The 20282-nt window shown below is 40.6% G+C and overlaps 1 protein-coding gene across 1 annotated transcript; it reads left to right on the top strand.

Annotated features, from left to right (window-relative positions):
• Nucleotides 1-3498: 3498 nt before the first annotated feature.
• On the top strand, nucleotides 3499-7628 carry LOC123233126 (lithostathine-like). The gene is made up of 6 exons (XM_044659294.1): nucleotides 3499-3539; nucleotides 5302-5387; nucleotides 5603-5727; nucleotides 6253-6390; nucleotides 7138-7249; nucleotides 7561-7628. The coding sequence occupies exons 1-6, from the start codon at nucleotides 3499-3501 to the stop codon at nucleotides 7626-7628; spliced, it is 570 nt and encodes a 189-aa protein (XP_044515229.1).
• Nucleotides 7629-20282: the final 12654 nt, after the last annotated feature.

Raw genomic sequence — 20282 nt, 5'->3', positions numbered from 1 at the left:
TACTATCCACTTCTGTTTTATGGGTGAGTTCATCCCATTTCCATTCACAGTTATGATTTTCACCTGTGTATTCCCTTCTGTCTTGTTTTCCCATTTTAATCCTGCATTTTAATCTTTTCTCCTATCCCTCCACACAAGAGTTTTGCTTTTAGTCACTCTTCCCATTCCCCCACCCTTATACTATTCCCCTTCCCACCAACACTCATCTTATTCCCCTCCTACCTCTCTATAGAGTCTTTTAAACATGCTTCCCAACTCACCCTCCTTTATATTGCTCCCCTCCCCACTACTCTCTTTCTTAATCCCCTTCTACTTCTCTAAAGGGTGATATAGTATTCTATATCCTAAAGAATCTGATTATTATTATCTTCCTGAGTCAATTCCAATGAGAGTGAAGTTTAAGTATTACCCATCACTGCCTTCATCTTCATTGTAATAGGTCCCCCCCTCCTGCCTCTTTACATAATTTAATTTATCACATTTTACCTCTCTCTTTTCATTTTTCTCAGTGCAATCCTCTTTTTGACCCTTTGATTTTTTTTTTTTGCATTTCATCCTAAACAGCTTACTACCATACCCTCTATATATACTCCTTCTAACTACTATGATCGTATTAAAAAAAATTGAAGTTCTACATATAAGTCTTTCCAAGTAGCGATATAAACATTTAGACCTTATTGAGTCCCTTAAATTTTTTCTATTACTTATTTACCTTTTTATTCTTTTTTTTGCATTTTGGGTATGGACATCAAATTCTCCATTTAGGTCTGGTATTCTTCAGGAGTGCTTGAAAATCTATTTTATTAAATTGCCATATTTTCCCCTAAAACAATATATCTGTTTTAGTCAGTAGGTAATTCTTGGTTGTAAACCCAGTCCCCTTCTCTTCCAGAATATTGCTTCCCAAGACTTCTGATCCTTCTGTGTAGAATATGACAGATACTGTATAATCCTAATTGAGCCTCAATGATATTTTTTAAACATTTATTAATATTTATTTTTTGAACAGTTAACATGGTTAAATAATTCATGCTCTTACTTTCCCCTTCATCCCCCCCTCTGATTTCCCCCTCCCCCACATGGCTGATGTGTATTTCCACTGGTTTTAACATGTGTCCTTGATCAAGACTTATTTCCAAATTGTTGGTAGTTGCATTGGTGTGGGAGTTTCGAGTCCACATCCCCAATCATGTCCACCCCGACCCCTGCGTTCAAGCAGTTGTTTTTCTTATATGTTTCCTCTCCTGCAGTCCTTCCTCTGAATGTGGGTAGCATCTTTACCATAAATCCCTCAGAATTGTCCTGGGTCATTGCATTGCTGCTGGTACAGAAGTCCATTACATTCGATTTTACCACAGTGTATCAGTCTCTGTGTACAATGTTCTTCTGGCTCTGCTCCTTTCGCTCTGCATTAGTTCCTGGAGGTCTTTCCAGTTCACATAGAATTCCTCCAGTTTATTATTCCTTTGAGCACAATAGTATTCCATCACTAATAGATACAACAGTTTGTTCAGCCATTCCCCAATTGAAGGGCATCCCCTCATTTTCCAGTTCTTTGCCACCACAAAAAGCACAGCTATAAATATTTTCGTACAAGTCTGTTTATCTATGATCTCTGGAGTATAAACCCAACAGTGGTATGGCTGGATCAAAGGGCAGGCATTCTTTTATAGTCCTTTGAGGATAGTTCCAAATTGCCAGCCAGAATGGTTGGATCCGTTCACAACTCCACCAGCAATGCATTAATGTCCCAATTTTGCCACATCACCTCCAGCATTCATTACTCTCCCCTTCTTTCATTTTAGCCAATCTGCTAGGTGTGAGGTGATACCTCAGAGTTGTTTTGATTTGCATTTCTCTAATTATTAGAGATTTAGAACACTTTCTCATGTTCTTATTGATAGTTTTGATTTCTTTATCTGAAAATTGCTTATTCATGTCTCTTGCCCATTTATCAATTGGGGAATGGTTTGATTTTTTATACAATTGGTTTAACTCCTTGTATATTTGAGTAATTAGACCCCTGTCAGAGTTTTTTGTTAAAAAGATTTTTTTCCCAATTTGTTGTTTCCCTCCTGATTTTGGCTACATTGTTTTTGTTTGTACAAAAGCTTTTTAGTTTGATATAATCAAAATCATTTATTTTACATTTTCTCTAACTCTTGCTTGGTTTTAAAATCTTTCCTTTCCCAGAGATCTGACAAGTAAACTACTCTATGTTCACTTAGCTTATTTATAGTTTCCCTCTTTATATTCAAGTCATTCAACCATTCTGAATTTATCTTGGTGTAGGGTGTGAGATGTTGATCTAAAACTATCCTCTCCCATATTGCTTTCCAAATTTCCCAGCAGTTTTTGTCAAATAGTGGATTTTTATCCCAAAAGTTGGGCTCTTTGGGTTTATCATACACTGTCTTGCTGATGTCATTTACCCCAAATCTATTCCACTGATCCTCCCTTCTGTCTCTTAGCCAGTACCATATTGTTTTGATGACTGCTGCTTTTTTTTAAAATAAATCTACAAATAAGTCTTTCCAAGTAGAAATATAAACAATTAGACCTGATTGAGTTCCTTAAAATTTTTCTAATACTTACTTACCTTTTTATTCTTTTTTTTTTTTCATTTTGGGTTTGGACATCAAATTCTCCATTTAGGTCTGCTATTTTCTTCAGGAGTGCCTTGAAATCTATTTTATTAAATTGCCATATTTTCCCCTGAAACAATATATGTTTTAGGCAGTAGGTAATTCTTGGTTGTAAACCCAGTTTCCTTCTCTTCCAGAATATTGCTTCCCAAGACTTCTGATCCTTCAGTGTAGAATATGTCACATACTGTATAATCCTAATTGAGGCTCCATGATATATGAATGGATAACTTTCTGGCTGTTTGCAGTACTTTCTCTTTGGACTGGAAGCTTTTGATTTTGGCTATAACATTCCTGGGAGTGGTCATTTGAGGATTTCTTGAAGGGAGTAATCTGTGGATTCTGTTCCCATTTATCTTCTAAAAATCAACTCTTTATGCCTACCTTTCAAGTTGTTTTCCACAGGATTACCCCCTAAGTTCTGCCTCCTTTTTGGTTCTCTGATTTCAGTTGTTTTGGGAGGCTATTTGAAGGTTGGTTTGGAAGAATTTTCCAAGCAGTTCCAATTTTCCTTGCTACTGAGCCACAATCTTGAGTTTGCAGCTATCAGCCAGATTCTGGAGAAGGAAATGGGATACTACTCTCATGTCTTTAACAAGAAAACAACAGCTGGGATCAGGAAGAGTGAGACACAACTGAAATGTCTAAACAACAACAGTATGCCAGATTACTGTGTGAGACTCATTTAGTTCTCAAGTGACAAAGAGACAAATTCAAATTTTACTAGATCCTCATTGAACTTCCTGAGTGAGGAGAGACTAGAAGGTAGCCTTCTCAGCAGACTCTTGTATTATTTCAAGACAGATGAAGTTGAGCTGGATTTGCAAGTCTGGTATCCAATGTAAAGGAGGTGATGGTGCCAAATGACCCAAAGGCTGCTCATATTCTCTCCAGGTATTATTCTGGGACCACATTGTGAAAGAGACATTGATGGTTAAACTACAGCATATCCTGATGAGGATCATCTAGTTTAAACCAACTTCTGGAAACCCTAAGGGCCTGCCAGGGAGTTCCAAAGTTATCAATTGATAGGAATAAAACTGATTTCCACCAGTCCATGTCTCATGTATGGGAACACAGTTTAAACATCTAGCACATCATCATATAAGAGAAAGAGAGGTGAGAGACCAGGAGTACATATGTCTTAGAGGAATGCTATAGGTCTCCATGAAGGCCCAGGAGATTTGGGGCTATTTGTTTTTCTGGTGATCTTGGGAGATCTGCCACTAATCCTTCATATGTGCTCTTGTCTCTTCTCTTTGGGGCCAAGCTGGGATTTGAAGAAGCTACAGAGAACTCTGTTTATTGTTCACTAAGTCAACTCAACCCCAAATCAATTCTAGAAAATGTTCTATGTGATCTCTAAAAGGCCCTTTCCAAGAGTCTGAGATCAGTTTTTCTTGACCAAGAAATTCCAGTAATTACATAGAAGACAGAGGATCACATCAAGTATGACTCTTGCCTCCATTTCCTGGAATTCTTTCCTTCTGAAAGGCAAGGTCTAGGGTGCCAGACATTTCCCAGATTCTTGTGTCCTTCCAGATTCTCTAGAAAACTCACTTATTCCTGTATATATTTCTTTCTTGCTTCAAATACTGATCTTGATCAAAGTTTCCAAGGGCTATGGGAACAAGGCAGCTGCCATCCATTGGGAAATGACCAGTCCTACGTCCCTCCCTGTATTCTGGGAAGACCTTAATGATCCTGCCTGCTCTTGAATCCAGATCGAGAAATGCCAACCCCTCTGCCAGGAAGTCCTCCTGTCCCTCATCAACACATGTTTTGATCCTCACTCCACCCCCTGCTTCTTCCTTGTCATTCCTCTGCCCCCATTGCCCATGCCTACTCCCCCTTTAGCCTTCTCACTATAAAGGTTCTGTCCCTGCCTGGGCAGACACATTATTCCTTAGTTCTGCCAATCTGGTAAGTGAAGGAGACAGGATCTGAGCGTTTTGGTTCCTTTAGTCTCCTGAAGCTACTCCCTTCTCAGGTGGTAGAAGGGGACAACATACTTCAGGAAATAGCTATCTGGGAGGGAGATGTCATTAGAGGGGAACTCTAAACATTACTGAAAAAGGAGGCTCTCTATCCTTTTTCTTCCTCTCTTCTTCTATTTCCCCCACAACTAGGTTCTGTCCAGACCCCGTTGTGAATATACTTAGAGATTTTCCAGGAAGGGGAAGAAAAAGGAAAGCAGGGGTCCCCTCCCCCCAATTTCATCTGCTCTCTTCCCTTTCCCCTCCCTTCTTCCTTTTTTCTCTTCCCTTTTCCTGCTCCATTCTCTCTCCTTTTCCCTTGTTTCCTCTTCTGTCCATTCTTTTCTTTCCTCTCTTCTGTTCTTTTCTTCTTCCTTCTTCCCTCATCTTTCTTCCTTTCTCTTCTCTTTTACTCCTTTCTAATTTTTTCTTTTTTTATTTTTTTTAAACCCTTAACTTTTGTGTATTGGCTCCTTGGTGGAAGAGTGGTAAGGGTGGGCAATGGGGGGTCAAGTGACTTGCCCAGGGTCACACAGCTGGGAAGTGTCTCAGCCCAGACTAAGACAGAAAAATAATTATATTACCCTGGCTCTGTTCTGATTTGAGTCACCTTTCTGGTTCCATTCTTTCCATGATAGGACCTGGCAGGGAGACCAAGAATTCTCTTCTCCCCTACTCAGATTCAAAGTGAAGCTATCTCCCATGATGGCCCCCACCTTCTCAGGGCTATTTTTCACCTGCCTGCTGCTCCCAGGTCTGATTCAAGGTGAGTCCTTCAGTGACTTCCCCTTCACTACACACTTGGGCATAAAAAAAGCTAGGACTTTGACAAATTTAGAGGGAAAAGGAAAGGGCTAGACAGCTGGATTGTGGGGAAAGTGTAGCAGAGAAGAATTGCTGATTTCTAGGGTTCAAAGACTGAGTTGCAGAGAGCAGGAGCCTCAGCTTCCTTCCATGTGACTCCTCTCCTCCCTCTCCCAGGCCAACAGGATGCTGCTGATGCCCCTTCTGCTAGGAGCTCCTGCCCTGAGGGCTTTGCCTTCCATGGTTCCCACTGCTATGGCTTATTGGGAGTAATTAATAATGAGACCTGGAACAGTGCAGAGGTTTGTTGGGGAGAGGGATCTCTGAGAGAGGTGTCTGTGTGTGTCACACAATTTTGGTGTACTTTGGAATCAGAGGTGGGGTCATATTTAGTCCCTTATCCCTCAGCTCTCTCTTAGCTCTTCCCTTCTTAAGAGACTTCACAGCCAGATTCCTACTTTTTCTTTTTCTTTTTTCTTTTTTAAACCCTTAACTCCTCTGTATTGGCTTCTAGGTGAAAGAGTGGTAAGGGTGGGCAATGAGGGTTAAGTGACTTGCCCAGGGTCACACAGTTGGGAAGTGTCTGAGGCCAGATTTGAACCTAGGACCTCCCGTCTCTAGACCTGACTCTCAATCCACTGAGCTACCCAGCTGCCCCCTCTTCCTTTTTCTATGTCTCCCCAGGACACATTGTTTTCCTTCATTGCCATGATTTCCTCACCCTACACTACCTTGTTCTTTTAATATGACTTCTACTGGTACCTTCTCTGGTGTCCTTTGCTCTCTGCCTTTCACAATTACTGTTCCTCATTCTCTACTCTCCACAGTTACAGTGCCAGGCCCACCCATCAGGCCACCTGGTGTCCTTGCTCAATAAGGCTGAGGCTGATTTTGTGGCCACCATGATCAAAGAGTATCCAGGTGTCCAGAGCCCCATCTGGATTGGCTTGCATGACCCCAACAAGGTGGGTCCTAAATGGCTTTCTCCTTTCTATGCCCTGGAGGATAAAGTTGAACTTAAAATGTACAGCCCACCCTTTGAAGATTTGGGCATTCAGAACAGCATTGGGACTGGGGAAGAAATAGGAGCATTGCCTTAAGGAGCAGGAAGATTTGGGTGGGGAACAGAAGGGAGGTCTCCATGGTGCTGAGGGCTACAGACAACCTATTCCTCCATCTACAAACTCCTTAGTTTTCCTTCCTGAATCTCTGCATCATTGGACAAGTTCTTTTTGCCCAGCTGTGTGCTCATGCCCCAGAGAGCCCTTCACAGTCGACAGTCTGGTGGGCACAAGAGGAAAAAACAGGAATGGTGGCATTGGGGGAGAAATTTTAGAGGTCCCATGGCCAAGGACTCCCCTTGAGGTTTAGGGCAGTCAGAGTAGGGGATGGGGCAAAAGATAGAGGGATGAGTCACAGGAGTAAGAGATGGGTTCCTGTATGTGGCTTGTGGAGTAGGCTCTGCCTGGCTCTTGTAAAGAGGACATCATGAGAGCAGAAATGGGCTGGGGTTGGGAAATCACAGAATCAACAGCAGTGATGGCAATGTCTGAAAAGATGTAGAGAACAGAGTAATCCCCATGAAGGACTATGACGTTAGCATGTGGCAGGAGGAGCTGATCTATTCTTTGTAGTGTTTAGCAGAAGTAGGTAGTTGGAGGGAGGTGTCTACTCATCTCTAAGCATCTCTCTGCCTCATCTTCTCCCCACAGAATCGCAGGTGGCGATGGAGCAGCAATTCCCTTTTTCTCTACCAAGCTTGGGAGTCATGCTTCCCAAGTAAAACCAACCCCAACTATTGTGTGAGCCTGAGTTTTGAATCAGGTGAGCCAGAGAGTGAAAAATATTTATACTTTTCCCACTTATTCAGTACTATTTTCCAACCTGTACTACCGGAATCTCTAACCTTCTTCTGCCTCCTGTTTTTTCTCTCTTTTTTGTTTCTTCTCCTTTCTCCTTCTATGGTCTCTTCATTTCCCTCTTCCTCTTCTTCTCTTTCCTCTCCCTTCCCCTTTGCAACATAAGACCCAGATTGAATGAGTAGGACTTTTGGTCAGGAAGCCAATTATCAGATAGGGGGGAGGGTTCCCATCCAAACCTGCCTCTCCACTGAAATCTGGGCCATCTCTTTGCAGGATTCCACAGTTGGAGAGATGAATCTTGTGACAAGAAATACCCTTATGTTTGCAAATTCAAGGCCTAAAGAGGATAAATCAGAAGAAGAGGCTAGGATTTTGCTGCCTTATAGTGATTGTCAATGAGGGTCTTCTTTCCAATTCATTTTCTCACACAAGTCCTCCCTTTACCCTTTATTATCCCCTAATTGTCTCCACTTCTCTTTTCCCTCTACATCTCTTGTCCATCTATTTCACTCCTCCAATTGTTTTGTATTGTTGAATAAACTTTCTGACTTGACCCATTGCGTTTTTTTTTGATAAATATGCTGTTTTTCAACATGATGTTGTTTCATGGTTAAGTACTTTCCTTATGTTAGGTGGGAAAAATGAGCACCATGTTTAAAGATGAAAAATCTGAGGCTCAGAAAAACTACCTAAGTGACAGAGGTAGGATGCTTCAAACCCAGAACCTTTGAGTTTCATCTCTAGTCCAGGAATTTTTCCTCAATAACTTTGGACCCTAGAGGAAGAGCTGAAGTGATTTTCCTTTTCAAGCCTTCATCCTTATTGTAATTCAGCTGAGAATTGCTGCTAGGTCAGATGGGATCTATTATTCATTCCAATATTTTCAACTTAGCCTTTTCTCCCTGTGTGGGATGTCTTATTGAGTCTTAGAAGCCCCTCATATCTATGGAGCAGTTGCCATTGCATTTGGGATCCTGCCCCAGTGCTTGACCCTTTGGAACAAAAAGGCAATAGACTCTGATCTAAAAGCACTCATGGTTTGTGGTTCATAAAATCCATCCTTGACCTTGCCACCTTTCCCACTCCTGAAGGTTTTTATGGTTCTCATACATGTAGGTTTTATGGCTCTTGCATGTGTCTATGTATATCAAATTACATGAAGTATACATTGAAGCAGATGTTTGAGGCAGATTCTCCTCTCAGCAGCAGCAGTTTGTGTATTGATCAAGTTACTCCTTCAACTGATCTCCCTAATATTCTCAGATCCCATCTGGACTTAGTCTTCCAAAAGCCCAAGAGCCCTAGAGAAGCCTTCCACTTTCCTGGGTCCTATTTTCCTTCTGCCAGGCCCTTGTAGCTGCAAGGAGCTACAAGGAGCTTGCCTCTCCTTCTATTAATGGTCCTGCCCATTGTCAATACTCTGAAAAAATCAGGAATTTATTCATTTGATTGACCCAGTCATTTAGCAGAGATGAATTACTTACAGGAAAGTATCAAAAAAGCAGAAACAGAGAGAAGTCTTAAGACAAGAGCAAAAATCATCTTCAGAGAATCAGCCCAACTCCTCATTGGTCAAGTACATCTTTTTATACAGCCCTCTATGTGTCCTTGTTACTACTAAGAATACAAAAAAAGGCAGAAACTAGGTCCTTGTCCTCCAGGAGCTCAAATTCCAATGAGAGAGACAGTATACACGGTCATTAGACATTAGATCATGACAGAAGAGATAAAATATATCTTTAGTGGGGGCTTTACTGGGTCAGTCTGAAATGAAGAGTAGGCTTGAGACTACCTCATCAGGTAGCCAAAGGAAGAAGGGCAGCTGACACAGCAAGAGAAGATAAAAGAGCTCGTGCCTCCTCCTGATGTATCAACAGAGCTAATGTTTCCCCTCTCATGACTGATTCCCATAATGCCAACAGAAAAATGGTCCAGCCCCTCCCCTGGTGAATTCTTAAATGGAAGCCCCTAAAACTTTCTAAGCACAGATGCCAACAACAGCAGGAAGGCACCCTTTCTTCTCATACATGAGAATTTACTAAAAATTACTTTTCTATATAGTTTCAGAATTTGTGAAAGTTTGTTTTATTTTTTTTCAAAAGTTTTCCCCTGGTTACATGATTTATGTTCTTTCTTTCCCCTCCCTCCCTCTCCCCCCTCATAGCTGACACACATTTCCACTGTTTTTTACACGTGTCATCAATCAAAACCTATTTCCATATTATTGATAGTTGCATTGGTGTGGTCATTTTGAGTCTACATTCCCAATCATGTCCACATCAACCCATGTGTTCAAGCAATTGGTTTTCTTCTGTGTTTCTAGTCCTGTAGTCCTTCCTCTGAATGTAAGTAGTGTCCTTTTCCATAAATGCCTCAGAATTATTCTGGATCATTGCATTGCTGCTAGTACAGAAGTCCATTACATTCGATTTTACCACAGTGTATCGGTCTCTGTGTCCAATGTTCTTCTGGCTCTGCTCCTTTCGCTCTGCATCAGTTCTTGGAGGTTGTTCCAGTTCACATGGAATTCCACCAGTTCATTATTCCTTTGAGCACAATAGTATTCCATCACCATCATATACCACAATTTGTCCAGCCATTCCCCAATTGAGGGTCATATCCTTGTTTTCCCGTTTTTTGCCACCACAAATAAATATTTTTGTACAAGTCTGTTTATCTGTGATCTCTTTGGGGTACAAACCCAGCAATGCTATGGCTGGATCAAAGGGCAGGCAGTCTTTTATAGCCCTTTGAGCATAGTTCCAAATTGCCATCCAGAATGGTTGGATCAATTCACAACTCCATCAGCAATGTATCAATATCCCAATTTTGCCATATCCCCCTCCAACATTCACCACTTTCCTTTGCTGTCATATTAGCCAATCTACTAGGTGCGAGGTGGTACCTCAAAGTTGTTTTGACTTGCATTTCTCTAATTATTAGAAATTTAGAGCACTTTTTCATGTGCTTATTGATAGTTTTGATTTCTTTATCTGAAAATTGCCTATTCATGTCCCTTGCCCATTTATCAATTTGGGGATGTGAAGCATTTTAGAAACATCTCATTCATCCCCAAAACTACCCTGAAAGATAATTTAAAATGTCTCACTTTTACATTTAAGAATTCTAAGGGTGAAAAAGAATAATAATATCCTGGGGATCACATAGTAAGTCCAGTTCTGAAGGAAGATTCCAACTCTGGTCCTTCTGATTCTGAAGTTAGAGCTGTCTTCCTATTGGCAAGTAACCATGTCTCTATTTAGGGAGAGACTTTCTTCCCTTTCGTGCATAATTTAGGGTACTTTTACTTGCAATATCTATAAGTCTTCCTGCCATTATCATCCTATGACCTCTTTTGCATTAATTATTTACCAATATTTACTTTTCTAATGCAACATAGTTTTTGATAGCTCCTTACAGAATATAAAGCCTGTTTAAAATGTGTTTTAAAGGTCTTTGGAATAGTAGGCATTTCTAATCTAACTGCAATTCTAACTGCTGAGGCATTTGTGAGGGGAGATTCCTATCATGGCTATAGAAAGGCTAAGAGAGGACAGAAAGTAAGAACTCCTCCCTGAAAGGACTGAGCTTAACAGTTATACAGGAATAAATAATAAGATTTTTTTGAGAACACAATCCATTATGTGAAGTTGATTGAGAGGGGTAGGTTCAGAGATGAGGAAAAGTAAATATTAGAAGTCATAGTTAAAAGTAATTCTCTGATCCTTTCCCAGCCAAAAGTTTAAAAATCATTATTTATCTGCGTTTTGGTGAACTTTCTAACTAATTACCTTGATCCAATGATCAGAGATGCTTATCAAAGGGAAATAGCTTTGGAATTTTGTGAGGGATGGAGAGGTGAGAAGCTGTTTATGGGAAAAGGGGACTCTATAATTTATTCAAAATTATTTATAATAAAATGGAGAGATAATCTAAAAGATAATTTAGTAATTAATGAGAGAGGATGAAATACTTGTAATTAACAAATTATTATAGGGATATTCCAATGATTCACAAAGAACTCAAAATAATATAATTGATCAAATCAGTGAGTCAAGTATTAATCTGAGGGGTGCTCACCCCAGATAAGCAACATGTAAGTATGGTTACTCTTAAAACTGTGTTGCACCATTTTAGACCATCTTAGTTTGATAAAAATATTCCATATTTTTGAAATATTTTTATATTATTTCTGCCCAAAAGTATGTGGGACAAGGTTGGAGCAGCCCTTATATCTACTGAATTACCAAGAGTACATTGACACTTTATTGTGAGAGTCACTGTTCAGTGTGGAAGACATTGTGGGCATTAATAACCAGGTAAGATTCTTGGGAACTTATAGTGGTTAAGTTGTTGTGCCCTTGTGTCTCTTCCCACCTTGCCTTTATTTTAATTCTATGTGGGTGCAGCTGCTGAAAGTGAGTCTATGGATGTTGGGCTTGTCCACAGAAGATGAATTCAGAAAGAATGAATTTCTATACAGAGATGACCTGTAAGTTTTCATTCGAGCTCCTGAGACTGAGTGCAATCCTGAAGCTCTTGAAATGAAGTCCATATCTTTTGAATGCATATTCTTTAAAACAAACAAAAACCCTCACCTTCCATCTTAGAATCAATACTGTATATTGGTTCCAAGGCAGAAGAGTGGTAAGGGCTAGGCAATAGGGGTTAAGTGACTTGCCCAGGGTCACACAGCTAGGAAGTGTCTGAGAACAGATTTGTTGAATGAATATTCTTAAACAAAGGAATGAACAAATTAAAAAGCATTGATGAAGCCCTTCCTACGTGCAAAGCACTGTGTGAAGTCTGGATTACAAATTGCAAGTCTCACCTCAAGAGGAGTTCCCTTTCTAATGGGGTGGAGAGGGAACAACACATAGAGAAGGTTATAATCTCATTAAATGAAAAGTTCCCATGGTCATTACAGGGCAACAGTAAAGCCAAGAGTCATACCTTTTCTTGAATGACATTTCCATTGATGTCATCACTAGAGTGTCTGGTGTTGAACCTTTCACAAACCAAGGACTTGGGTGAAAAGAGCTTCCACCCATCTTGATGCTTTCTTCAATATTATTGGCATCTCCTGAGAGGCATTAACAGATCTGGAGAAGGTACTTGGGGCAGAGGATAGGGATATGAGGTCTAAAGTGAAGGTTCTAGAAAGCCTTTAACATTAAGAGTGGATGAAGGAAGTCTGTATATTTAGTCTGGAGAAGAGAAGACATATTAGAGTCAGAGTTCTGAATGGTAGGGAATTCAGAAGTCATCCCATTAAATATGTGTTAAGGTAGAGAATCCCGTGAGGAAACAAAAATAGTATAAGGAAGGTAGCTGTCTCCATTGTGATGAATTTCCTCACGTGGAAATCAAGTCAGAAAACATGAATTTATCAAGCTCACTATGCTACAAAAAAATAAGGCCAAAAGAACTTGTTTCAAGGTACTCACAGTCCAATGGGAATGAGTTGAAAAGTAAGCAATATGCAAACAAATATTCACAAACAAGCTTTATAGAGGCTATTTGGGTATCTCTCAGAGGGAGGAGAATACACGCTTACAGGGTTGACAAGCTCTAAAAAAGTGATTTAGACTCATCACAAGGACTACTTAATTATCTGACCAGTAGAGACCAAAGGTCAATAATGATAACTGACTTTTACCAAGTGCATTATAGTTGACAAAGTAATTATCTCCTAACAGTCTTGACAGATAGGGTAATTGATATCCTTATTTTATGCATGAGGGAATTGGAGTTTGGAGAAGTTAAGAGGTTTGCTTAGAATCACAAATCTAGTTAGCTGAAGAACCAAGGTGATGGGTTCACTGAGTTTAAAACTAGATAGAACATTGAGATTACTTATAGATGTGAAACTAAGAAGTACATGTTGACATGATTTACCCCAGATCACACACAGTTAGTTAGTGGTAACACTTAGATTTGAGCCCAAATCTCCTGTCTCTAAATGGTCTCTTAATCTTAAGTATCATTCTGTTAAGGTTCACTCAGGAAAAGAAATAGAGCTGATCCCTTCACAAATGGGGTTATTATCATCATTTTACATTTGGTGAAATTAAGACTCAGAGACATTAAGTGATTTGTCCATGGTCATGTGGCTAATAATGATCAGAGTAAATATTTGAACCCGAGACTTTGGGGCCAGAACCAAGATGGCAACTTAAAAGCATCAAAAGCTCCATTTCTCTCTGACAATCCTTCCACACCAGTATTTATTACATGTTTCAAAGACAAAAGAAACCCAAATTCAACCAGGAGAGGAGGACATGGGACTCTTCTATGGAAAACATCTTAAAAGGTGAGCACAGAGAGGCTATTTTCATGGGATAAAGGACAGAAAGGTCGATTGAATACCCTCCCCCACTCATTACCAGTGATCTGTGATCAGATCAGACCAGCAGGCTGAGAGTGCCCAGGCTAAAGACTGCAGTTGCAAAAGAGTATTTGTCTCTGACTCACTACACAAGATCCAGGACTCTGATAATAGCTGGTAAAGAGGAAATTGGTGGGAGTTATAGGGAGAAACACCTCCCCCCCCCCCACCATCTCTCTGAGATCTGCAATCAGACCTGGCTATCTTAGTGAGCTCAGTATACCAGCAGAGGATTGAGAAAAGAGAAGATTCAGCCTCTGGACATAGCAGCTTCAGGTGCAGAAGATCAGCAAAGGGGCAAGCTAATATTCCATAGGGTGAGAAAAATAAACAAACAAATAAGTAAGGAGTAAAGATCAAATGGAAGAGGCTGAAAGAGGGGGAACATCAAGAAAAGACACACTCACACACACACACACACACACACACACACACACACACCTGGATGCAGGCTCTGGAGGAACTCAAAAAAAGAATTTAAAAATCAAATCAGACAGGCTGAAGAAAAATGGAAAAATGAAAATAATAGTTTAAAAAGCAAAAAAAGTCATCTGAAAACAGAGGCAAAGACGTTGTTGAAAGCCATAATTGAACTACTGGAAAATTAAAAAAAAAATAAACTAGAAGAAGAGAAAAATTACTTAAGGGGAAAAATGGACCAAAAAAAGGAAAATCAAAAGGTCCTGGAAGAATTTCAATCTCTAAAAACTAGAATTGAACAATTAAAAACTAATTACTTCACAAGACAAAAAGAAGCAATAAAACAAACACAAAAGAATGAAAAAAATGGAAAATAATATGAGATACCTCACTGAGGAAAACAAATGACATGGAAAATAGATCCAGGAGTGACAATTTAAGAATTATTGGGCTACCTGAAAATCATGTCCAACAGAAAGCCTGGACATCATTCTACAGAAAACGGCCCTGATACTCTTGAACAAGATGGTAAAATAGAGATTGAAAGACTACACAGATCATCTCCTGAACCCAAGGCATTGGGAACTTTGGAGAACTTTCCATCCAGTATTCAAGTCACTATAAAATACTTTTTGCCATCATTCCATTTGGGTACCAGTCTGGGATAAGTAGAACCCCAAGGACCATGGAAATCACAAACAGCCACCATGTAGTAGAAAATCACTTTTGGAGTCAGGAAAACCTCGTCTCTTTGTTCTAGTAAGTACTGCCAGTGTGACCCAGGCAAGCCTCTGACTGAATCTCAGTGCCTAAAGCAATTCTGTAAGATTCTAAATTATAGAATAGTTTATTTACATTGATAGAGGAAATTCCCTAGGGCAGTAAAATTATAGATTTGTTCTTACTCTGCTCCGCATGAAAAATGAGAGAGATTGAGAGAGAGATTGAGAGAGAATGAGATAAAAATTGAGAGAGAGAGAGAGAGAGAGGGAGAGAGAGAGAGGTAAGCTAACACTGTTCCTTTGGGTCCATTAGTACGTATGTCATTCTAATACTTATAATATATTTATCTCCTGTTTGTTTTGGGGAAGAAGTCTAATTGGACCAAATAGCTTCAGAAGAGGCTTCCAAGAAGAGCCTTTGATATCCTTGAATTGCCTAGGACTTTAGAATTATTAACCTTCCCCCTTTTGAAATTTCTTCTGTCCCAGAAACAATCAGAGCTCACTTGTACACCAGACTTTACAGAGGAGTTCTTTATAAAACTATGAAGTGATTTGCCCAATGATAGTTAATAAATGTAAGTATCAAGGATTTTAACGTAAACCTTCTGAATCCAAGAGATGTTCTGGGAGAATAGAAAGATTAAGCTTAACAAATGTCAATTGAGTTGAATTGCTGAGGAATTCAATTCTATTGTTAATTATCTACTTGACTTTGAGGGAGCTGCTACACCTCTGGATCTATTTCCAGTATGGCATCATCTTATCTTCTCAGACTAATTTCATATTACTTCCCCTCATGCACTGTATATTCTGGCCAAATTTGACCCCCATTCATTATACTATGGAAAAGCTAAATAGTGCAATGGATAGAACGTCATTCCTGAGGTCAGGATGACCTGAATTGAAATCTCACCTCAAACCCTAACTTTGTGGCCCAGGGCAAGTTATTTAAACTTCTTTGCCTCTGTTTCCTCATCTGTAAAATGAATTGGAGAAGGAAATGACAAACCACTCCAGTACCCATTTCAAGAAAACCTCAAAAGGTCACAAAAAGTCAGACACAGCTAAATGACTAAACAACAACATTATATCATAAAGCCTCCCCCATTGATTTGCAAAAGCTCAATTGAATTTTAAGTATCCTTCTGCCACCAAACCACATGACTGGGTGGCTACATCTCAAATGTGTGGAAAATGTGATTCTGATAAGCACAAATATTGTTGTAAATGGCTAAATTTAACCAACGATGATGATGAATTAATATAACCCTCTAGAGCTCCTTTGACTGGTCTAAATTAGCCTATCTTAAACAAAAATAAGGGAAAAGAAATTTGAAATGACATGTCACAATGGGATTGCTTTAATAAATGGTTTGTAGAAGCTACCAAAAAGAGTGTAGGACAGAATCAGAATCAATCTGTGAACAACTCCAGCAGCAGCAGGCTGCCCTAGAGGAGTCTCCACCATCTTCCAAGGTCCCCAGAACACCCCTCCTCTTTGTCCCCTTCTTCCTTTATCTCTTCACCTCTCCTTTCCCTCTTTTCACCTTCCAAGATCAGCTTGTGGTAGGAGCATTCCCCTTCAGGTTTCCCAAATGCAAAAAGAAACTTCAGATGAGGGAAAAATAACTTCTGCCACTAGCTTCATTTATAATGGCCTTAGGAGGAAAAGGGGAAGCCAGGAATTGGTATGAGAAAGCTGACTGGAAAAGGGTATAGGAAGCCACTAAAGGAGATTGGGTAGCCACTGGGAATCAAAAGAGGCATTTTGAGGAAGCTAAGGCAGTAAATGGTGGCCAAAGCTATTCCCAAGGCTTTTCCAAGACCATTTATTTTCACTAAACTTTAAAACACAGTACTGCTTCCCCTGTGTCTCAGAGCCACAATAGCTGCTTTTGGGTTGGTAAAAGCAGTGGAAGAGATTGTTTTGTATTCTCTTCTGATGATGTCTATCCCTCATGCTGTTGAAACTCTGCCTAATTCCCACTACACTCAACATTTCTTTTCAGTAAGATTGGCAAAAATTGAAGTGAACTTATTAGCTAGACCCCAGATGCAGGTGCCCTGAACCTTGCTGATTTTCCATTGAGTCTCCCAAGGAGAAACTAATAGCAAGAATGAAAGGGAACACAACTGCATCCCTTTCTTGGACTGCATCCTGGTCCCCAGACTTGACTTACTGTAGGCTCCCCTGACCCAGGCAGATCTAACAATCTATACTGGTAGGTTGTATCTGTGAAGATTGGATGAACTCTCTCCTGCCCATTTTTAGATTTAATCACTAGAAGTGTATACACTCCCCCCCTTATCCTTAAGTATGGGGAGGTCTGTGTGTGATAGTGGGTGATGAATCAGAATCGACTGACTGCCCCTCGGGCAGTCCTAAGCAAAGCTTTAGCTATAATTGGTCCTTGTAAAGTGGAAGGAAGGTACAGGAAGTGACGAAAGGAATGGTCTTTAAAAGTGGCAAGAACTTTCTGTGACCAGGACTTTCACCTTTAACTTGAACTTTGAAGTGGATAAATAAACACTGGGGACATAATAGAAGGAGAAGGGTAATGATGGAGGAGTGCTGGGGTGAGTTGGTTAACTGCAAAAACACTTAAAACAAAGGAATCACACCCACTCTTACAAGTAATGAACAGGGCATGGGGAATGAGTAGTGACAGCACTGAGGGAATGGCAGTTGAGACCAACTGTCCTTCTAACTCTAGCCAGGGACTAAATTACTCTATAGTGGGTCCTCTGGGTTGTGGAGAAAGAAACGAACAGGAAGCTATAAAAACAGTTTAATGAAGTTAGGGAAAGGGAAATAGGAGAGGTTTTGACTAATCTAACAAGGAGAGATCAACCAACTGTCAGTTAGAATGGGAAGTTGGCTGGCTTCTCTCTAACTCTAGCACAGACAGGCAGGCAATCTGGCTGGAACAGAAGAGGCTGCTAAGGGGCTTTGGAGACAAGGGGATTCTCATGCCACAAGAGATACTGATCTAAGTTGAATCCTTGATGGTAAGGTAACTGGACCAAATCCTTGGTCAGCCAGTAGAATCCACAAGACTAAGGAGAAAGGCACTCCAATTGGACCACCCAATTGCAGTGGCTTAACCTTTCCTCAGCCTAGGCACTTGCTTGATGTTCACACCCAAGATCTCCAAAGGTTTCAGGTTACAGACAGTTAGCTGGATCACAGCTGCTAAGCTCCTTCTTTCAGACTTGACAGCTCACTCCAACTCCTTCTCTAGCTCCTGATGCATTCTATACAGAATATCCGTGTCTTCCAACCAAGATCTTGCCTCTAGCTGCCATTGCATTTCTACATATCAATTTTACCTATCTTTATATTCTGTCTTATAAATTGGCCTATAACAACTTAAAGGAGCTCCAGCTTGGGACCTCAGACTGCTCTTCAGTATTTCCCTTAGAACTATGATTTAAAAATGTGATCTTGGGAAGGAGAATTTCTCTTCATTCCCAAAATTGAGATATGGCAGCCACTCTGCTACTGGGGTGAGCACAGTCCCCTTGGCCAGCCAAATGAAGAATTATGATAATGAGATTAAATCTACCCTGCCCATCTTTAGATTTAATCACCAAAGGTGAAAACATCTTCACTTTACTCACAATTTGGGAGGCCTGTAACCCATGTGTGCTAAAGTGAGTGACAAATCAGAATTTACTGACTGCCTCCTGGGCAGTCCTAAGAAAAGGATCTGTTGTGATTGGACACATAAACTAAGAGGAAGGTACAGGAAGTGATGCAAAAGATGGTCCTTTAAAAGAGAGCTCAGTGAGCTCAGCCTCATTCTTCTGGTTCATGAACAGGACCTGAAGGAGCTCTTCTAGTTTGTGACCTGGCCTTGGAGGAGGTCTGGAGCTGGTGAGACTGTTCTTAAATCTTTCCTTTGGAATTCCACGTGGTGAGTGTAAAGACTGAATCTTCCTGAACTTCTCTTAAGGAACTTCTCTTTCAAAGAGACTCTGTGACTGAAGCTTTTGCTTCATAGATCCCTGGGGCCTTTGGACCTCAGCCCTCAGCTCACGGCTTGACCTTTTTCCACTTGAGGATTAGTTAAATCTGCCTGGGTTGAGCCAGGGGCTGGAGCAAATTACTCAGTGTGTTAGATGTCTTATCCTATCTTATTCTCTCTCTAATTTTCTTACTTTCTCTCTCTTCTCATTTGTACATAAATTTCCACAAAAGTCATTTAGACTTGAGGTTATTCTTTAATTGGGGATTGATAATTATTCAATTCCTTGGCGACCAACCCTTTTAATATCACCCAATCAAAACCCCTTTATCCTCTTATGGAATCAATTCTTTTCAGGCTAATTTTTCTCCTTCTGAAGAATTGCATGAACCTTTTGTAGCTAAGAGACTTGGAAGTTGCTGCTGTTTCAGCAGCTCCTAAGGCTTGTGTTGTTGAGGTGGGGCTTATCTTGTTGCATTGCACCATAAAAGCCATGAAAATCCCTGAGGGATCAGTCTGGTGAGTTGGCTCTAGTGAAGAGTGTCTGCTGGAGATAGTCTTTGAAGAAACTTCACTGGAGACTGTGTCTTGGATTGTGGCATCAACCTTGGATTCTGACTCTTGGACTACTTCGTTGGGTGAGTGAAAAGAGCTGACTCCTTTCCTAGTTTCCTAAGAGACTAGCTTCCATCTTGGAGGAGGCTGAGTGCTTACAAACCTCTGGCCCTCCTGGCTGAGGACTAGTATAGGTATTTTCTCTAACCTCTCTCACATTTCTCTACTTTATTGTTTTCCACTCTATTTTGTAAATAAATTGAGATATAATAACTCTGGTGACCATGTTATTTCATATCATTTAAATCCAATCACTTACCCTTACACTATCCAGTCCAAAGCAGAGTGGAAGAGGAATTGTCTCTCCAGGGTGCCCATCCAGCCTCAGCTTGGAAACTTCGGGTAATAGGAAAGCCCTTTCCCTCTGAGGCTCCCTCTGCCTCTAAAGAGTCAGTGACTTCTGGTGAGGTCTTTCTCTAAGGAGTCAACAGCATCCAGTCCTAAGAAAAGCCTGCGTCTGCCCCTAGGGCTGTTGGCTGCTGATAGCACTTTGTCCACGAGCCAGAGACAGATCAAAGGCAGAATTTACATGATGTTTTGAACTAGGATTTGATTCTATCTCTGAGTCAGTCCAAGTCACAACCAGAGTAATGTACGGGGAATGGTTTGGGAGGGGAAGAGCACAAGAAAAATGGGGATCCTGAGGCTGTGGAGGTGAGGCTTTGGATGTCATCTTAGGTCCTTTTCAGTTCTAAATTGCTAAAGAATTTAGATCCCCAGAAGGGGATTCAGAGGCTTTGGAAGGTAGGTTTCTGCCCCAGATCTAGGCTAGCCTCTCTCTGAGAAGGGACAAGATGCCTACTTGGGTAGGACGCCACACTCATCTGAGCATTCGGTGGGTGAGCTGGATGAGTATGGATGCTGGGAGGAGTTAGGAGG

Source organism: Gracilinanus agilis, chromosome 2, assembly GCF_016433145.1.
Source record: "Gracilinanus agilis isolate LMUSP501 chromosome 2, AgileGrace, whole genome shotgun sequence".
In the NCBI taxonomy this organism is placed as follows: Eukaryota; Metazoa; Chordata; class Mammalia; order Didelphimorphia; family Didelphidae; genus Gracilinanus; species Gracilinanus agilis.
This window is presented reverse-complemented; position numbering and strand designations above follow the sequence as displayed.